The following is a 19481-nucleotide window of genomic DNA, read 5'->3' as shown; positions in this document are numbered from 1 at the left end:
AAGTGCGAGAGAGAGGCTGAGAGAAAGAAAAAAAAAAAAACCCCACGTGACGGCTCGCGATAAGGAGCCGGCTCGCGTCGTTCACGTCAAAGAGCCGGCTCTAAGAGCCATTTCGTTCGCGAACGACCCATCACTACTGTAGATGTAAATAGACTGTGGAGTCCTGGCCTGTGTTCTGCCATCCGCCTGGCTAGAGGTTGTTTCCATTGACTTTCAAATGTTGTCCATTACTGATAGGAATTTCACAGTCTAGGAAAGCTAACCTGTCATTTTTTACACCCTCCCTGGTGAACTGGATGTGTTTGTTCACTGAGTTAATGTGATCACTGAATTGTGGGACATCCTGAGATTTGATTTTCACCCAGGTGTTATCCACATATGTGAACCGATTACTCGGTGGTGTCCCAGGGTAGTATGGTAGAGTCCTCTTTTCTGCTTCCTCCATATACAAATCGGCCACAGTGGGTGAAACTGGGGAACCCACGGCGCCACCATGTTTCTGCCCTCAACAATGACACACTTGGTCGGTGTTGAGGGCAGGGTAATCCTCTCACACTTTTCACGCACAAATCATTTCTCCTACTGAAAACGTTCCGTCTAGATGAACAGAATCCACTTTCTGGGATTTCCTTGCCTGGATGATTGAACGTGCATGAAGACACGATGACTAAATGCTTTTGTTTTTTGTTCTTTAGCCAATGACAACAAGGTGAGAATGATCAGCTGTGGGGCAGACAAGAGCATCTATTTCCGCACAGCCCACAAGGTAACATCAGATGTTGGATATTACCCAACAAACACACGCAAAAGCATGAGTGACACAAAAAACTCCTGCCAAACGCCAATGTTAAAGCTAATGTATATGCAGGCTGCTAAATGCTAACAAGGTAGGAAACAGCCACCTCATTGTAGACTGGAAACAGTGAACCAGCTATTCTGACTTCATCAAAGTACTGCCTGCGATATTCTTCTGAATAACTAATTCTGGCCACAAAGAGCTTCATTGCATTTGACTTATTTTTTTTCATTAATTCCTCTCATTTAGGTCACACTTATTGGCACAATGGTAACACAATCTGTTTAGCAATTCTAGAGCACAGACCACAAAAGGAGCGTTTGTGCTACAAGTTGTATAACTATGAAATACAAAAAAAGAGAGGAAAAAAAAGGAGGCGACATTCTTTTGCTCTGGAATTGCTTCTGGGTTAGCAGGCCACTTACAGCATTTTTCATAAACTTGAGACGGGATTTAGGCCACTGCAGTGACTCAGAACATTAAGTTGTTTTTTTGTTTTGTTTTTTCCGGAGCGCAGTAAACAAGGGCTTGTTAGTCTAAAGTGAACCTTCTCTTTGGCGTACAGACATTTATGGAGTGCTCATTTTAGAAAGTTGTTGTGACAGGTTTGTGCTCCGGCAGAGCAGAAATGAGCTTCTTCTGTGCCGTTTTCAAGGATGAGCTGCAAAGAGTACCCTTTTCTGACTATGTCTATATGATGATGATGATGATGATGGTGGTAGTGATGCACAAAAGCTGATTCTCTGTGGTCTAAACCTTGACCTATTCTAACTGCCAAACATGTTCAGTCTATTTTCCCAACTCCATTATTGTACGCAACAACTAGCTGTATACCCACCTTTTAATATGCAGATATTGATCCTGAGTAAAGCTGATCTCTGCAGCCTTTGGAGACTTGGCTCAATGACTGTAAAGCTGCGCATATTTCTCTTTGCAGGTTATATTGAGTTCAGCACGCTCAGAATAAAAGTCACATCATGCATTCTGCTAAAATACCCCTGATATTTTCCCTACCCTCCTCCAGCGCAGGCCTGACACTGTCTTGTTCTGTTTCACAGACCGACAAAGGAACAGAGTTCAGGCGTTCTCACCACATGGTGAGGAAGACCACGCTTTACGACATGGACGTAGACGCCACCTGCAAGTACGCCGCTGTTGGCTGTCAGGACCGCTGCATCAGGTAAGCGAGGGCACGCGGCTTCAAAGATACACGAGCTTCGCTAGGAACGTGTTCTTTAAAGGCGCCGGGGCTTATCTCTTCCTTCTCTCTGCAGGATTTTCAACATCAGCAGCGGCAAACAGAAAAAACTCTATAAAGGATCTTTGAGTGAAGATGGAAGTCTGCTCAGGGTAACATTTTTCTCCACAGTTGAAACACCTTTTTTCTTTCTGTCTGTATATATATATATACACACACATATATAGAGAGAGATACTAAAAGGCTCTTTTGTGTTGGGTGTGGCAGGTTCAGATCGATCCCTCTGGTCAATACGTGGCCACCAGCTGCTCCGATAAAACCATCAGCATCTTTGACTTCTACACCGGGGAGTGTGTGGCCACTATGTTTGGACATTCTGGTAACGCAGCTATCACAGAATAAATCTAACCACAATGACAGAGAACATAATGAGCGCTAACAAGCCTTTTTTTTCTTGTTTTTGTTTGGCAGAAATCGTCACTGGGATTAAGTTTACCAGCGATTGCCGGCATTTGATTTCTGTATCGGGAGATAGGTGAGAAACCGCCTCTCAGAGATGTCCTTGCACCCAGGCCGAGGCAATCTTCTGCCGCTGCAGCTGTAGGAAATGGCTGTGGAAATGTGTTTGCAGATGCTTCCGAGCTGAAATGAAATCTTGAATATTTAATGCTTTTATCTCCCCCAGCTGCATCTTTGTGTGGAGGCTGTCCCCGGAGCTGACAATCACCATGAGAGAGAGGCTGCACCAGCTCAGAGAAAACCCAAACACACCACCCAGCAAAACCTCCAGTCTCAGGTGACGACACCAGCACACCTCCACCTGTTAATTGAGTACATTCTTTCCGCGAACCCAGCGCCGATGATAAAGAGCCCACCTCAAGCGAATGTATTCCCTTCGCGTATAATGACATGGCAACACAGATAGAATAGTCATCTTGTTGACTCTTTCGCTGTGTTACCCAGGCGTGAGGTGTACAGCGCTCCCGTTCTGGGGGGTCTGTCCTCTGACAGCGACCGTGAACACGAGGAGGACGACAGAGCGGCGAACGACGATGCCAATGACCCCGAAGACAACGCGACCCATTCTTCTTCCGCCAGCAGCCACGAAGAGGAGGACACAGGTACTGTGTGATAATTGATGACATGAATAAACATAGCGGTAACTGCTTTTGGTTTTTTTTTTACATCAATGAGGTCAAAAGGGTTTAGTAATAGGTAGACAATCCTCCACTGGTGCACTGCCCTGACATTCGGCTTCTTTGCAGAGTGCAGCAGAATCTGGAAAACAACCAAAATTGTTTTAAACTGACTTCCTCTATTAACTTTGTAATCATTGTGCTCCTTCCTGCAACAGGAGGCTCAGATGAAGGACAGGACTGGGAGCTGACAAAGGTAGATGTTTGTTATGACTTTAAATAAAATAAATCATTTTGGACTATTCTAAGAAAGCACAACTTAAAGCATCCTAACATGCAGTATTTGCTTTTTGTTCCATTAAAGAAAACAAAAATGGAAAAAAAAACCCCCGCATCCCTGTGTGTTAATGATGCCATACAGTTTCTTCCATAGCAACAAATGTGATGGAAAGGGTGAATAATTGTACTGTGCTGTGTATAATGTATATTCCCAGCATGGAGTCGTCAGCCAAGTCATCCCTGAGTCCTCAAAGCGTCCCCGGAGGCGTTGGTCTCATCGTATGGGCTCATTGGAAGTGATGGTTAAATCCATGCTGGACCTGACGCAACTGGAAACCTTTGCTCCGAAGAAAAACCCCAGCTGCCCCCCACATGACAGAGAGAGGCAGAGCTCGCTCGGCCTCCAGGAGCCTGTGGTACGTTCTGTTTGTCTATAAGGGAGATATAGGAAGCTGCTTGTGTGGATCCGTGAGTGTATAATTGCACTGCCCGTTTTCTGCAGATGGGAGAGAGACCCAGGAGACATCAACCCTGGCCGGACGCCGACTGGCTGTCCTCGCACACTTCCAGGGACACCAAGGGGACAGATGTGCTCTATCCTGAGGAAAAGGAGGACGACACAAGTCCTCTGGACAGGTAAACCTCTGCCTGCTACGCACTGTTTTGCCCGACTGATTGCAATGCCACTGCAAGACAACAAAAGTCCTTTTCTATTCTCAGTTTGCTGTTTCTCTCTTTCTGCACCCCCCCTCCCCATTCCTCGTTGCTCCCACGTCGGTGATTCCATTACATCAGCGATTACTGCAGGATGCAAGGACGAGGGATCCGTAGCGAGAGCCAGGACAGCGCTTGCTCTTTGGATTATGACAGCAGCGAGTCCAGCCCAGATCATATTTTGGATGGTAAGGTCTTACTCTGAATGCATGCAGCATTAAAAAAAAAGAGTCTTTTGTGCAAAAGCTCTGAACTCCAAAAAATTGTGTAAAGCACAGTTGCACTTTTTCAGCAAGTAGCACATGACAGGAGACTGTCTGCTTTAGATGCATTCATGCTTATGCCCTGGTGAGAACATACATACATTATTTACATACTTTCATCAAGATTTTGCAGTTTTTCAACACAAAAACTAACACAAGAAGTCTAAACACCTTAAAAATATGTTACAACCCCCAGTATGTCTATCTCCACGCTGTAAGAGATTCTACATAACTGAAATAAGCCACACAGTTCCCACAAATTTTAATAACTAATTAGGAACAAGAAGCAAAAGAAAACTAGGAAAAGTCTAACCATAAACCATCAGCAACACTAAACTGCTGCCACTCTGACCAGCCTGGTGTACATCCCTGTTACAGCCCTCAAAAACAGTCCCAGTTTCTCATATCGCCCCCTTGGGGAGATTAATTCCCCACATCTGATCTAAGCTAATCCAACATCAAAACTAAATGTAACAAAACTAAAAAAGAAAAATGCATAACATGAGCATAAACCACTCAAACTGCTGCTGCAGTCACAGGAATGTGAAGGGAGTGAGAGAACGGGCTTCCTGACCGCCCTCATAATCGCCTTTCGTCCTTTTCAGTCCATAAGGCCAGACCAGATACTGCAGCATAACTGAGAGGTCTTTGTATATTTATAATGCTAAAAAAAATGTGAGCTTTCTTCACGTTGTGAGGTTTTTTCATGTTGCAGTACTCTCTGCCTGCCTGTGCTCAGTCTCAGGTTTTCTTTCTGAAGTGTGCCAAACGCAGGATTTAAAATCACGATTTAAAATGTCCAGGGGAGCTTTAAAATATCTCTTCAATGTACAGTGAAGCTCATACCTGCAGAGAGGGATTTGGGCGTGCAGAGAGACATGGATTTTATTTATTTATTTATTTTTATTTTATTTCGAGGCTCGATAAGAGAAATGTCAGATAAAACTACCAGGCTGGTTATTTCTTAAGGATTACAGAGTACCTGCTGCCCCCCTCCCTGTGTGTAAAAGCTGTATCAAGGCCACTGAAGACTTTGGTTTCTCTGTCATACTTGTGTCTCTGCTGCGTCTAATTTTGCTTTCGCTTTCAGATCCTGCAGAGGCAGAGTATCTGAGTGAGAACAACTCGGATGAGGAGAACGACGAGAAGGAGGTGGACGAGGAGCGAAGGGAAGGGGTGACGAGCATGGACGAGGCTCTCAGGACAATAACGGACAGTGGCGGATGCGATCGAGCGGATTTCCTCAAGCAGAACTTTGAGACGCTGTCGGAGGGCTGCACTACAGGTAACACAGAACACACAGGCAGGCGTGCTTTGAGCTTTAGGGAAATAACCTTATTCTCTTTGTTGTTGGGAGCCAGGGGCAGAAGATTGATACCCTTTTGATGTCTAGTTATGACTAATGTATAGCCTGTTTGTGGCTAACACCTCCAGACATGGAGAAAAGAATTATTGCTTTATTTCCCAGACGTCTTTAAATGACCTCACGTGCAAATTCAGACACAGTCAACACTTATTATCCTCTCAGTCTCACTTCTACTTCCTGCCTCTGTCTCAATTGTCTTCCTTTTTGTTTTTTCTTGATGTCCATCCACAGCTGAGCAGAGCAGAGTCCCGAGGCTCAGTATGTCTTCACGCTTCCTGGCCGGAGGACATAATAACCGGTACTGCCTGACCACTTCAGACCAATGTGGATTCAACAGCTATAATTACAAACCCATGCGGACTCTCACACGCCGCTGTGTACTTTCCCTGTCTAGTCAAGCTGTCAGTTTAAAGTCACATTGTTAACCCTCTACGGGTGATTTTGTGCAGGAAATTGTTTTCTTTTTTTATTCTTGGAGGTGGAGATGTATAAGTGTAAACAGCTTCATATTTTGGGGGCTAAATGATGTCTAAGCTACTGTTAAAGAGGCGGCTCTCTGCAGAAGTCTCCAAATCCACCTACCAGCACATCTAAAGCTCGCTAATTCACATGGTATATCTTGTTTAAGCAGTGCAACCCCCTCCTGTTTAAAGTTTACGCTAACTGACTGCTGGATGAGGCTTCATATTGACTTTACAAACCTGAGAGTAATATCAATCTGCACATACGTTAGGGGAATAATGTGTGTCTCACTTATCTGCTTCTCTTACCCGGTATTACCTTTCTGCGCAGAGACGTGCTTCTGTTTGCCAAAGCGAACGGGAAGGAACAAGGCGGCCGCTCCATTAAGCCCCCGGTGTCAAAAGTGCGGCCCTTGATGGAAGATGGCGTAAGCGGGAACGCAGAAAATAAGAGTCCCGTGTCCCCTGGGAAAGCTCAAGGGCCAAAGTAAGAAGAAAGCACATACATTAAGAGGCGTCATGGGGGTTTCATTTTTGAGGCAAAACCGGATCTGCGAAACGTAAAGTCACTAAATGATTCTAAAAGATCAGTATGAACAACATGGGGGGATAGATGCTGTGTCACAAGGCTATGTCAGCACAACAGCACTGTGCTTTATTCCTGCCAGTCATGTGACTAAAATACTCACGCGTGCCGTGAACAGATGGTAAAGTTGCTGTATCGCATCTCAGCAGGGCTCAGGAGAGAAGCAGTCCACCCCAGAAGACGACGACCACAGGGTCCCACCTCTGGAGGTTTTCTAATCCTCCCCCCAAAGCTTCGCTGCTGCTGGACAGGACGACGTGCATCCAAAAATCGCGCTCTGCCCAGGACTTGGCCACGCGCTGTACGTTTGATCCGGTTTCAATTCACTCATTTATTTGTCTGTGGTTCCTGTAATGTTTGTGTCTGATTTTTCAGTGAACTACAGTAATTCCATCCGCTGGCAACTGTGAGAAAGTTAATCTGCCTCAAGAGTGTATTTAAACATAATTTGCATTGCCGACTTACAGTTTCTTTGAAATTTGCCAAATTAATCAGTGTATTTTCCCACATGAGTTGAAAGTAACTGCTTTGTAGTCTTCTGAATCAGTTCGTAACACTTTAGCACGTGTAATTTAATTCTACTTTCTTAGAATTAGTCATATTAATCTTCTCACTGTCTTTTTCTGCAGCTCTTTCCTCCCCTCTGCCCTCTAGTGACCAGAGGGAGTTGCACAAGAGACCTCAGCAGCTTTTCCTCAATGAACCCTCTCCCAGACCTTCCTCGTGCTTTTCTTCACACTCCTCTGGGTCCCCACAGTCATCCCAGTCCCCACTTCCATGGGAGAGCCCTAAACTCAAGCCCCAGCACTCTTACATGAACGCCACTGCTAGCTCTGTGGCAAAAAACTGGTCCTCCTCTTTTGGAGATGCCATCCATATAATGACCCCGCCAGGATCCCCCTTTTTCTCCAAGAGGAGGAGGTCGTCTGTGGCGGTAGAAACTGAGCCTCCCGTGCTCGCCTCATGTCCTGTCCTGATTTTCCCATCGTCTGCGTCGTCAAAAGATTCCCTTCCACTATCAAACATTCCCTCCTTGACTCCACCTCATCCTACAGCCAGCCAGAACGTCCCTCCTTCTCGCATCCCACTTCCTAAGCAGCCGCTCAGCCCTCGACGCAGCCTGTGCCTGGAGGTGAAGCCAAGCTCAAGTTGGTCTGGAAATATCAGCAGGGCTTCTACTCCTACAACAGACCCCGGATGTCACCATAGAGCTACTCCCCTAAACAAACAAGGTCAGAACGCCGGCCAGTCGTGTACTTTTTGATGTCTCCACAGAGCTAAGGAGCCGATCGGCTAACTGTGTGCTTGAACGTGATTTTATCTTGTTATTTTCAGCATTAGGCAGGCACCTGTCTCTAAGTTTGGATTCCTCTTTGTCATGTTCCATGCCTGTGAAGCAGAAAAGGGACTCAGTTTCTGAGAGGTGAAGTTTTATATCACTTGTGAAGACTTTGCTAGATGTTTTTTAACAGTCGCACATCAAATTGCTAGTTATTTGCTTCATACACAATATGAGTTGGCTGCAGTGGTATTTGTTCATTGTATCTGTTCAGTTCTGGGTATCTTATATACAAGAATTAGTACTGCCACTGCAACTGACTTACATTTCTGGCTTTTATTCCCAGTGCCAAGGAGCCAGGTCAGGTGGCTGTAGCTAAAGAGTGCCCTCTGGTGCCTGAACAGGCCCACACATCAAGCCCACAGCCAGGTTTGTCCTCCCACGACTTCTTTAACCAACCCTCCTCTTATTTGTTGCTACGTCCCCTGATGTTTTTCAGTACTGCCTGTCAGTCTTATCTGTCTCATATTATCTGCCTGCTTCCAGTTAGACCTTTACAAGGACGACACATGACAGAACAACAAGTTTTAAATATCTGCTTTTTTTGTTACATTTGTTACATTTATATTTGTTACATTTTGTTACTTTCATTCCTTTAGCTTCTTTGTCTTCAGCCCTCTTCTCGCCTCCCTCTAATATCAAAATATGGATGATTTTCATAAAATTTGCACATTTGTACTTCCTGAAAAGGATGAACATTTTCCGTTATGGCCTCATGTTTGCACACCAGGTACTGTTTTCCATTATCTGGGGAAATTTGCAGGTGAATTTGAATATTACTTAGACTCTGCTGTGACGTCAAATACAAAGCCTCAGTTAATGGGCAGTGCAGAGTTTTCCTCACATTGCTCACTCGCTCAGTAAATAAAAGGTATCTAATAGTTTTAAAGTGCTCTGGTGAATCTTACAATAACGCCATCCCCTTCGTCATACTTCCCTCCCGGCTGTTCCCTGAATGATAAGCGCCTTTCAAAGGCCAGGAATTTCTTTTCGCTTCATTTCAATTTGAAAAACACAGAAACCTTAAATGGCATTAAGTGATAGCAGCTCTGTACCTGAAACTGTGTTTTGCTGGATGATATAAACTGTGAAATCAGTTTTCTTAGTTTACACTGTTACAGCTCTGCAGCTTTTTGCAGCAACCTCCTCAACTGTTTGTTTCTTTTCTGATACCAACTTTTCCCTCTTTCTTTCTTATATGCTCTTCAACCTTTTGCACAACGTTTACCGCTCTCCTACTTCGCTCGATAACAGCGCACGCTTGTGTTTGTGCTATTTGTGCTTCTGGGTTTGGTGCTGATTTTCTGCATGCTGTGCCGTACTTGAAATTCATTCTCTCTATCTCTCTCTGCAGATCGCTCAGTCACCTTGGAAACTTGTAGGCAGGTTGTTACCGACCTTCACAGCAGTCTGCGGAAAACTGTCATGTTATACACTACGGTCAGTGTGTGCGTCTGTGTATATGAATGCGTGAAAATGGTGGGTGGATGGAGAACTTGATAGAAAGCAGGAAACAGAGAGAGAATAAGACAAAGGGGAAAAGCAAACATCTATAATCTGATGAAGCGAAAGAAGAGATAAAGGCACTGCCCATCTGTGTGTGCCCCTGGCTGCCTGTTGACTGCATGAACTGCATAAAAGACATGTGTGTCTGGGCATTTTAAAGCCACCCATTTTAAAATTCTCAACATGGCTTTCACCTTGTTGTTTTTGCTTTGTTTTTGTTTTTTAAATATAGTCAGAAGTGACTACATTTAAACAAGAGGGTTAACTGTTATCAGCTAATGCTAGCTAGCTTGGTTAGCATGCTAGCTTGGTTAGCCTGCTACCCAATCTATTATCCAACCAAGGGTTAGGGTATCAATAAAGTATCAATAAAGTGTATGTGTGCACGCATGGATCCAGATACCTGCTGATTAGGGTTGAGTAATGAACACAGGAAATTGTAGAATTTAACTCACCAAAATCTTAGCAGGGACTTTTTGGATGGGACGCTAGTACAGTAAACTACACAGCAAGCCACACTGGAAGGTACACTATATAGATAACATTGGTCACAACCCTTAATTTTTGAATTCACGTGTTTTCAATCCCACTGCCACATGTGTATATAATCAAACACCTAGCCATGCAGTCTGCTTTTACAAACATTTGTGAGAAAAAAATTAGTTTTCAAGAGTTTACTAAATTTAAACGAGATGCTGTAGTGTAATAGGATGCCACTATGCAAAAAGTTAGCTTGTGAAATTTCTTCCCTCCCAGATACTACATGATGTGATATTACTGTAAAGTGGAAGCATTATAGAGCGGGGTTGCTGAGTACTGAGGCACATATTTTGTTAAAGTCACCACAAGCACTTTGCTGACTCAGTAACTCCTGTGTCATTATCATCAAAAACTGTGTGCCGGGAGCTTCATAGCTCATGGGTTTCCAGGGTGGAGCAGCTCCTGTTGGTGTAATGTGTAGGTGGCCTAGTGAAAAAAAAAAAGATTTAAAAAAATATATACTTACCAAATAAAGTGTATGTTTTAGTACATTAAATGGTGAACAGGATGGGTGTAGCTACTTTTGCCATTCAAAGTAGCTACAAAGTAGCCCATATTAAATGCTTAACAGATTTTAAATGGGTGAATTATAAAAACATTCACACTTTGTTATGAAAGGGAAAGTGCTCTATAAGAACTACAATCATTTTCTATCTGGTGGAAAACATGTTTATTTCTTCTGTAAAGTTGAGTATTTTAACATGAAACGGCATGGAGACTTGACTCTGCTTTTGGGCAAGCCTCAAGTGGTCGTTCAGGGTACTACAACTTTCACTCCATCATTGGCTTTCCTTTTAATTTCTGGAAGTTTGGATGGCTGACTTACTTTATATATGCATGTGTTCATTAACAACAGGTACTACAACATAGCCAACAGACCAGTGAAGATCAACATGAGATGAGGAGCATCCTGTCCAAGGCGCTGCTTACAGTTAAGGATGAGCTGGACTCTCTGCCTCATCCTTCCTCACCCCAATCTGAAGGGCCCCCAGGGGTAAACTGTGACGGAGAGAAGGCCCTGGCTCTGCTGGAGCAGTACGCTGAGCTGCTGGTGAAGTCTGTAGAAAAGAGACTAGACACCAAGACCTGAAGAGATAGACTAATGTTTGCAGGGCCCATAAACCAGGAGGAGAAAGAGAGACGAAGACTCTATAGCACTCTTAAATGCACAATTGTTTTTTTTGCAGAGACCATTTGGAAAATGGATGTTGAGTATTATTGTCTAGAATATATATATATATATATATATATATATATATATATATATATATATATATATATATATATATATATACATATATATTTTTTAATTGCCTTACTTTCACATTGCTGTTGCTCTCCTTTCTCTGTGGAGCATTTTTTAAACTATCTAATTGAATTTTTCTAAGTGAATGTTACAAAGGGAAACACTGGAGGGACAAAGGTGATGAAGACCAAAACTAGAAGACCACATGGGTTTAAAAAATATGCCACAGTTTTTGTTAATTATACACACAACTTTTGTTTATTTATTTTTTTCTGCTATTAAACTGTTAGTAATTGGATGAGAGTAATATTTTTTAAGCAAAGTAAATATATGTGGATAGAAACGTACTGAGATGTTTTTAGTTTTTACTGAATTTAAAAACAAATTATGTCCATAAGATGAAGCTAATCATTATTTGTTCCCAGTATAAATATCCAGGCTCAAAATTCCGCCTCGTCGTCTGTGTAGCTGTTCTGTTTTGTGGAAGTTGAAGCCTTGACTCAAATGTGATGTTAGCTTAAGGGTCTGGTACAATATCTATAATTTAACAATATGCTGCTCTTGAGGTAAAAATGCTAACGTTTGGGCTTAAAGGAGTGAGGACAGAAATGGTTTCACTGAGTTTTTACTGTAGGAAAGAGCTTTTCAGGCTACCTCTGTCAGTCGTTGACAGAGGTAGCTGATGGTGTTTTCCTTGTAAAACTCACTGTAACTTTGGTGAAACGATTGCTTGTCGACATGTATCACACAGTCGATCATCCAGTTAGTTCCTTTTATACGTTTGTGCTGATTTTTTATTTCTCTGAAAGAGAATTTCTCTTATTTTACTGTTATACAGTTTCATAGTGTTGATCTGTTAAAACAAAACACAATAAAAACATGGACTTGATTACACTAGGACCCTTGTACATTTATTATTAAAGGATTTCTACAGTTAATACTAATCGAGAGGTAATAATCATGAACCAGTGTTGCCGTTTTTTCCAACATCGGTGCATACATAGTTCTCAGTTATCTATTAGTTAGTAGGACTTTCATATTATAGATTATGTTATTGTCTACAATAAAAATAGTAGCAGTAGCATCTATACAGAAAATCAAATGCCTCTGTGCATGAAGTGATTAGTGCTGTGGCACATTGTTAAACAATGAGCTCAGCTCATTACCTTACACATCACAGGACCAACTAACATGCTTATTTATCCCATTTTAGAGCATAATGCTAAACATTAACTGAAACGTTACCCCCAAGATGTAGCCTGTAAATACCGTAAGAGTATGTGTCACACCATTAATCTACGTATATGTATCTCTGCTGCATAAACACACAGTCGTATATATGCGTTCATCTGTGTGGCTAAAGCTGAATTTCTTAAGGAAGTGTCTCCACATTGACGTATGTGAGGACGACATCATGCAAGATGTTGATTCTGTCGATCTGGTTGAGCTCTCTGATGCGGTGACGGAACTCAAACAGGGGGATGTTGTTCACTGCCACCCTGAACGTCTCAGGCGTGCACAGGATCTTCATCTGCAAGAGAACACACCACCAGTGACATCCTTACATTGAGACTATGACATCTTATGTGTACAGGTAAGAAAGTTCTTCACCAGGTATTACTAAATAAAAAAAAAAAAAAAAAAAAAAAAATATATATATATATATATATATATATATATATATATATATATATATATATATATACACACACATATATATTAGGGGTGCAACGATACTCGTATCGATATTGAACCGTTCGATACAGTGCTTTCGGTTCGGTAGGCATATGTATGAACAATACATACATTTCCTTCTGACGATGCTGTCTGTGTTGAGCGCTCAGTGTATCTGCGTTCGACTACTCCGCCTAGGCTGCACTGTCGAGCGCAGATCCACTGAGCGTTCAACACTGACAGCATCGTCAGAAGGAAGAGCGCAGGGCAAGCTAGCGAGACAGAAGTTAAGCTCTCCTTGCAACATGGCAAATTGAACCTCCCCCACCCTCATTCAGATCTGGCGTTTGGAATTATTTTGGTTTTCATGTGACGTATGACCCTGAAGGTAAGCGCGTCATGGACTAAAGTAAAACAGTATGTTGGATGTGCCACGCAATGCTCAATTACATGGGTGGGAACTAGTGTGTTAGCGCTCGTTAACGTGTTGGCCGTCTAGCCCCATGCAGGGGTAGCTCGTTAACGGAGATTTGCCGTGTTGTGGCGTTAACGTCATTTCAACGAGATTAACGCTGACAGCACTAGTGGGAACACAACGAATATGACTGCACATTTACTCCTACATCATCCTAGTGCAAAGACAAGTGGAAGCAGACAAAAACAACAAGCATGCATGCTACAAACTTTACCCGAGTCATTTAGACAGCCGTTAGCACATGATTCTCCTTATGGGGACCTGATATGTTTAATATTGTGGCGAGCTCAGACAAGGAGGAGACGTAGGTGTCGTTTGGTCTTGCTTCCCGTGAGCTAGCCAGGGAGCACAGCCGTTTATTGACATCTGCAGAAGAACACTGCCGCTAGCTAACTGCTCAGCGCGGCAACCGCACAGCAACAACAACACACAGAGCGCCCTCTGACCCCGGAAGGACACACCGTCGCAGCGAGAAGGCGTCACCCGTCACTATGGCAACATAAACAAAACATAACTGTACAAACAGAACCCCGAAGAGCCCTGACCCGCTACATAGCCCCCACCTAAGGGGTCAGTCGTCCCCAACTACCCCACACAAAGTCCTGCAAATGTCCAGGTGCCTTCTTTTGGCGCACCGGCCGGTCACGACCGGCGGGGGAAAAGTCACTCGGGTCAGAACATGGGGTGCCACCATCATCCCACTTCTGACACCAATGTGGCGAGCTCAGACAACGAGGAGACGGAGGTGTCGTTTGGTCTTGCTTCCCGTGAGCTAGCCAGGGAGCACAGCCGTTTATTGACACCTGCAGAAGAACACTGCCGCTAGCTAACTGCTCAGCGCGGCAACCGCACAGCAACAACAACAACACACAGGGCGCCCTCTGACCCCGGAAGGACACACCGTCGCAGCGAGAGGGCGTCACCCGTCACTATGGCAACATAAACAAAACATAACTGTACAAACAGAACCCCGAACAGCCCTGACCCGCTACAATATGCTGCTGAGAATATAGCCCAGAAGAAGTGTATAGTATAGCTTTTATTTTGGAAAGAGCCATTTCTCTGTAATAAACTCTCTTTTCCAAAGATGCCAGCCAAAGAAAAGCTCACCACAAAACGGAAAAGTAATGACAAATCAGACTATAAGGCAAAAAGAAAGTGCAGCTTTATGGTTTCATGGACAAAAGAATTTCTGTGGCTGCAATATGACGAGCTATATAACCGGGGCTGCACATAAGTGGTCCGCAGGTGCGCATTCGCTGTCAAAACAAAAAACAAAAAAACGCGCACAAGATATGAAGTTGCAACGCGTGTTTGCATACATACGATTTTCTGGAGGAGGACAGAAATTTGTTTAAAACTCTTAAAGATGTCGAAGAAGCTCCTTTAAGCAATTACTTTGGTGTTCCTCTACCTCCAAAGAAATGTCAGAAGGAGTCCGAACCACAAAAGAAGCGCGTATTCTCGGAAAAGTGGTTGCAGGAGGTGAGCTGGCTTCAAACAAATGATGAACGCACAGAGGTGTGGTGCGGAATGTGCCGTGAAAATCCCACTCTAGCGGACAAAAACAGTGCTTTTTATATGGACGCAAACGCGCGTTGCAACTTCTTATCTGGTGCGCGTCTTTTATTTTGACAGCGAATGCGCACATGCGGACCACTTATGTGCACCCGTGTAAATAACATAATGTTCTGCCGGGTGTGTTGTTGGTTTTCTCTCGATTTCTGAGTCGACAAGCGCCTTTGTTACTGGGACCAGTCATTTTAAGAAAGGCCCCCATTAGAATCCATGAGAAATGCAAGAAATGCATTATTGCTCAGTCTGCAATATCTTTCCCAGAACAAACACCAATTGCAAATAACATACTAAAAATAAACCTGAAAAATCTGTTTAGAACAGCGTACTATGTTGCAAAGAGTGAACTACCACTGGCAAAATTTAGCAGTCTTTGCAAGGTTCAAAAAGCAAATGGCCTCGATCTTGGTTCCACTTGTCTCTTACCCCTGACTTCAGCGGAAATTTCAAATTCAGGATCTGACACAGACTGATTCATGTCCTACACAGTTCTTACAAGTTCATAGAAATTTCTGTTCAATTAGAACCAAGTATTTGAGTTGATGATTGTAATTTTTATACAATGTTCTAATTTGTTTTTCAACAATTTTTTGATTAATGTTTTGTTTCCTTTACAATATTATACTTTAATGTATAATATTGTAAAGGAAACAAAACAGGAAACAAAACATCAATCAAAAAATTGCTCTCTTTTTTATTTGGGCTGCTTACATTTATTTTGGGCTACCAAAAACTGAAGAGTCCCTGCCCGAAGGGCTACCAGGGATTTTGAAATTTTGAGAGCCCTGAGATATATTTATTTTTTTAATTACTTTTGTTTCAACAACATTACATTTAAAAACTGTACTTTTGAGTTAAAATATATATTTATAATTTTAATAAATGACAAATTAAAAAGACATGAACATTTTTTTTGTATCGAAAAAATATCGAACCGTGACACCAAAGTATCGAACCGAACCGAACCGTGAATTTTGTGTATCGTTGCACCCCTAGCATTTAGGCGTGTAGACATAGTCAAGACGACCTGCTTAAGTTAATCCAAGCATCAGAGTGAGAAAGAAAGGCGGTTTAAGTGACTTTGAATGCATATGGTTGTTGGTGCCAGAAAAGCTAGTCTGAGTATTTACAAACTGCTGATCTATTAGGATTTTCCCCACACAAGCTTGAGCTCCATTTTTCTCGGTGAAAATGTCTTGCTGATGCCAGACGTCAGAGGAGAATGGCCAGACTGCTTCGAGCTGATAGGAAGGCAATAAGCACTTATTACAACTAAAATACGAAGAAGAGCTTCTCTGACTGCACAACACATTGAAGCTCGATGCAGATGGGCTACAGCAGCAGAAGACCACACTGGATAACACTCCGGTCAGCTAAGACCAGGATAATGAGGCTACAATTTGCACAAGGTCATCAATATTACACAATAAAGGGTTGGGCTGATGAGTCTCAATTACTGCTGTGGCATTCAGATGTGAGCATCGTACCAGAATCTGGTGTAAACAACATGAAAACATGGATCCATCCTGCCTTGCATCAACTGTTCAGGCTGAGGGTAGTGTAATGGTGATGGGGATATTTTATTTACACCACCGGAGCATCATTTAAACACCACAGTCTACCTGAGTTTTGTTACTGTTATCTTCTACTCATCTTCTAATGGCTGGTTTCAGCTGGATAACCCATCATGTCACAAAACTCAGATCATGTCACAAATATGCTTTCCTGAACCTGTCAGCAAGTTCACTGTACTCAAATAGCCTCTACACCAAATCTGAGTCCAATAGAGCATGTTTGTGATGTTGTGTTCATAGTTGCATCGTAGATGTTCAGCCAACAAATCTTCAGCAGCAGTTTGATGCTGTTGTGTCAACATGGACCAGCATCTCTGAGGAATGTTTCCAGCACCTTCTTGTATTAGTTGCCACAAAGACCCTAACCCTAGCCAAAAGGGGTCCAACAAGATACTAGCAAGGTGTAACTAATGAATTGTTCAGTTAGAATATGTCACCTCTCATTAATTAAATTAATGTCAAGTTGAAAAGTGCAGTGTTATTTCCACTTATGCTCATTGTAAAACAAATACTTTAGAGAAAACTCATTGAAAGTGCAGGCCCAGGAGGAGGAGCAGCAAAAGTGAATTCTCATGCGATCACTGGTTTCAAGTAAAAAAAAAAAAAATCTGCGATCACTGAAAATTAATTGAGCACACAATTATTAATTAGCCTAATTGCAAAAATATGGTTATAGAATGACCCGTGAGTGCCACAGATTTCCCAGCTTTTGACCTCCTGGCTCCTTTTATCTGCAGCTGCCTCATGGCTGTGATACCCGTGATAACTGTTTTTAATTTTACAAGAACAAAAAATGAGACTTACTGTTTAACAGAAGTAAAGTAAAATTGGTCTTTTCAACACAAAGTATTACAATTTGACATGTAAGTGATGCTGCACAGATCAAAGCTCACTTCTGCTGTATGTACTGTATAGTACACATTATAATGTCACCAAATCAGTTATTAGAAGAAGTAGCAGTAACGAGTGCCTGTTAACACATTGTGTTATTGATGTGAGTGAACACAAACCCAGGACCGTTGGACACAAAGACAGAATCAGCTCCACAGATTAGTCTCCTCTTTACGATGCCTGTTAAACATAAGTGTTATTGATGTTACTGAGCAACATGAGACCCCCACTGACCTCCAGGAGCCTCCCTGCAGCATAGCAGCTCCCTTATCTAGGACCCGCCTGCACAAACGACTTTCCAACCCTTTCCATTTTTTCGAGGCCTAACGTTTCCCATGAGAAAGTGACCTAGAGTCAGTTAAACGCACAAGGATCAGCAGTAAAACTCATTTTATTGCACGTTAGTAGTTTTAGTTTAGTTTCATCTAATTAGTTATTAGTTTTTAAAAGTATTAATAATGTAAGAATTGTTTTAAACTTCTGAAAATTGAGATTAATGATTTAAAAAGTGATCTTCAGTTTGTTTTGTGCTCTGAAGCGATCCAACGATTAATACAACACAATATAGCCTCTCATGGGTGCTTCAGCCCACTGCCCTGATCTAATTTCGGTCACTGCCACTCACCTCAAAAGGGCTCCCAAGCGCAAAAGGGAAGGGACCCTTCAGGTCTCTCTCTTCGGCACCCCAGCGTTCACCCAGTTTGTGGTTGCGGACAAGCACCTGCTTGCCCGCCTCGTTGAAGCGGGGGTTGATGTGAAAGGCGATGTCGTTGCCTCTCAGGAAGTTCACTGTGAACCTGCGGGAGACCAGACTGATTCAGACTAAAGAAAACATGCTCTCAAGAACCTAATGCAACATGAAATCCACCTCGTTTTTCAAAGACACTGAGGGCACACAGACGCAGGCTTACATTTTAGCGTTAGGTTTCACATAGCCCAAGATCGTCATCATCATTTTGTCATACACCCCTCGGGCCAGGTTCAAGTTGTATGGCACGCTCTAAACAGCAAAGAGAGAGGAGCACAGTAAAACAGCCTGGCAGCAAACTAACACACCCGGTTCCTTGCATTTGACTCACTAGAGGTCCAGATGTGGGTGGGAGCCAGTGGGGAGGCATGATGGATGGATTCTGCCTAGGCCATCCTGATTGTCCCGGGTTATAGGGCCAGCCGGGATTTGCAGGCCAGCCTGGTACATTTGGATGGATGCTGGGAGCAGGTGCAGGCACTGGAACTGGAGTTGGAGTTGGATTTGGGACTTGAACTTGAATTGGAGCTGGTGGCTGAGGAGGCTGGTACTGGATGCCTGGCCAGCAAGGCTGACAGGGCTGCACTGCAGTTGGAGCTGGAACTACAGTTGTGGTTGGCGCAGGAGGTGGTGTTATGACTTGAGTGGGAGATTGGAGTGGAATTGAAGTGGGGACAGAGACTGGAGCTGGTTGCATCCCAGGCCAGCAGGGTGTGTTTGGCTGGCCTGTCCAGCACGGTGCGGGTTGAGTGGCCTGTCCTGGCCAAGTGGGGAATCCAGCTCCAGAAGGTGACAGGCTGGGCCAAAGGCTGTTAGCCTGTGGGGCAGAACCAGAGGACGGGCAGCTGCCACACAGAGGATCAGAATGCTGAGACAGAGGAGGAGGCGGAGGAGGAGGAGAGGAGGAGGAGGATGGAGAAAGAGAAGGGTCAGGAGCCAAGATGGAAATACGTGGGAGGGAGAAGGTGGACACGATGGAGGACACCAACTTGCAGTTGCAAACATAAGCAAAAAGTTATACATTTACATTAAGGTTGGATAACAGAGGAGAATGCAATGCACTCATTCTTACCAGAGTAGAGATCTGAGAATTTGATGAAGTACTTACATCCAT

The 19481-nt window shown here is 43.3% G+C and overlaps 2 protein-coding genes across 6 annotated transcripts in view; one reads left to right on the top strand and one right to left on the bottom strand.

Annotated features, from left to right (window-relative positions):
- LOC146651847 (mitogen-activated protein kinase-binding protein 1-like) overlaps window positions 1–12324 on the top strand; it is a 27708-nt gene extending 15384 nt beyond the window's left edge. The window contains exons 14-33 of one of the 3 annotated variants that reach the window (XM_085382880.1): window positions 696–766; window positions 1855–1976; window positions 2071–2146; window positions 2262–2373; window positions 2466–2529; window positions 2680–2790; window positions 2958–3115; window positions 3349–3386; window positions 3625–3825; window positions 3912–4045; window positions 4217–4311; window positions 5477–5671; window positions 5984–6050; window positions 6545–6700; window positions 6946–7100; window positions 7429–8031; window positions 8135–8222; window positions 8425–8507; window positions 9493–9578; window positions 11041–12324. In XM_085382880.1, coding sequence (XP_085239006.1) covers window positions 696–766; window positions 1855–1976; window positions 2071–2146; window positions 2262–2373; window positions 2466–2529; window positions 2680–2790; window positions 2958–3115; window positions 3349–3386; window positions 3625–3825; window positions 3912–4045; window positions 4217–4311; window positions 5477–5671; window positions 5984–6050; window positions 6545–6700; window positions 6946–7100; window positions 7429–8031; window positions 8135–8222; window positions 8425–8507; window positions 9493–9578; window positions 11041–11274 — 2849 coding nt within the window. In that variant the 3' untranslated portion in view covers window positions 11275–12324. Of the gene's footprint in view, window positions 1–695; window positions 767–1854; window positions 1977–2070; window positions 2147–2261; window positions 2374–2465; window positions 2530–2679; window positions 2791–2957; window positions 3116–3348; window positions 3387–3624; window positions 3826–3911; window positions 4046–4204; window positions 4312–5476; window positions 5672–5983; window positions 6051–6544; window positions 6701–6945; window positions 7101–7428; window positions 8032–8134; window positions 8223–8424; window positions 8508–9492; window positions 9579–11040 lie in introns of all 3 variants that reach the window. The other 2 variants (XM_085382879.1, XM_085382878.1) reach the window with 2 other exon arrangements.
- LOC146651846 (galectin-9) lies at window positions 11433–19481 on the bottom strand. Of its 3 annotated transcripts, none has more exons than XM_085382881.1 (5): window positions 19440–19481; window positions 18699–19355; window positions 18531–18619; window positions 18245–18416; window positions 11433–12961 (listed from the first exon to the last, which is right to left on the bottom strand). In XM_085382881.1, exons 1-5 carry the CDS (start codon window positions 19479–19481, stop codon window positions 12803–12805), a joined length of 1119 nt encoding a protein of 372 aa, XP_085239007.1. In that variant the 3' UTR covers window positions 11433–12802. The 3 variants fall into 3 exon arrangements, 2 of the variants coding, with proteins under 2 accessions (XP_085239007.1, XP_085239008.1); XM_085382882.1 differs by having other exon boundaries at window positions 18699–19235; XR_014907665.1 differs by lacking the exons at window positions 18245–18416; window positions 18531–18619; window positions 18699–19355; window positions 19440–19481 and adding an exon at window positions 13794–14839 and having other exon boundaries at window positions 12824–12961.

This window comes from Rhamphochromis longiceps, linkage group LG15 (assembly GCF_057381845.1).
Source record: "Rhamphochromis longiceps isolate RC_006_pf linkage group LG15, R_longiceps_female_GT1.1, whole genome shotgun sequence".
In the NCBI taxonomy this organism is placed as follows: domain Eukaryota; kingdom Metazoa; phylum Chordata; class Actinopteri; order Cichliformes; family Cichlidae; genus Rhamphochromis; species Rhamphochromis longiceps.
This window is presented reverse-complemented; position numbering and strand designations above follow the sequence as displayed.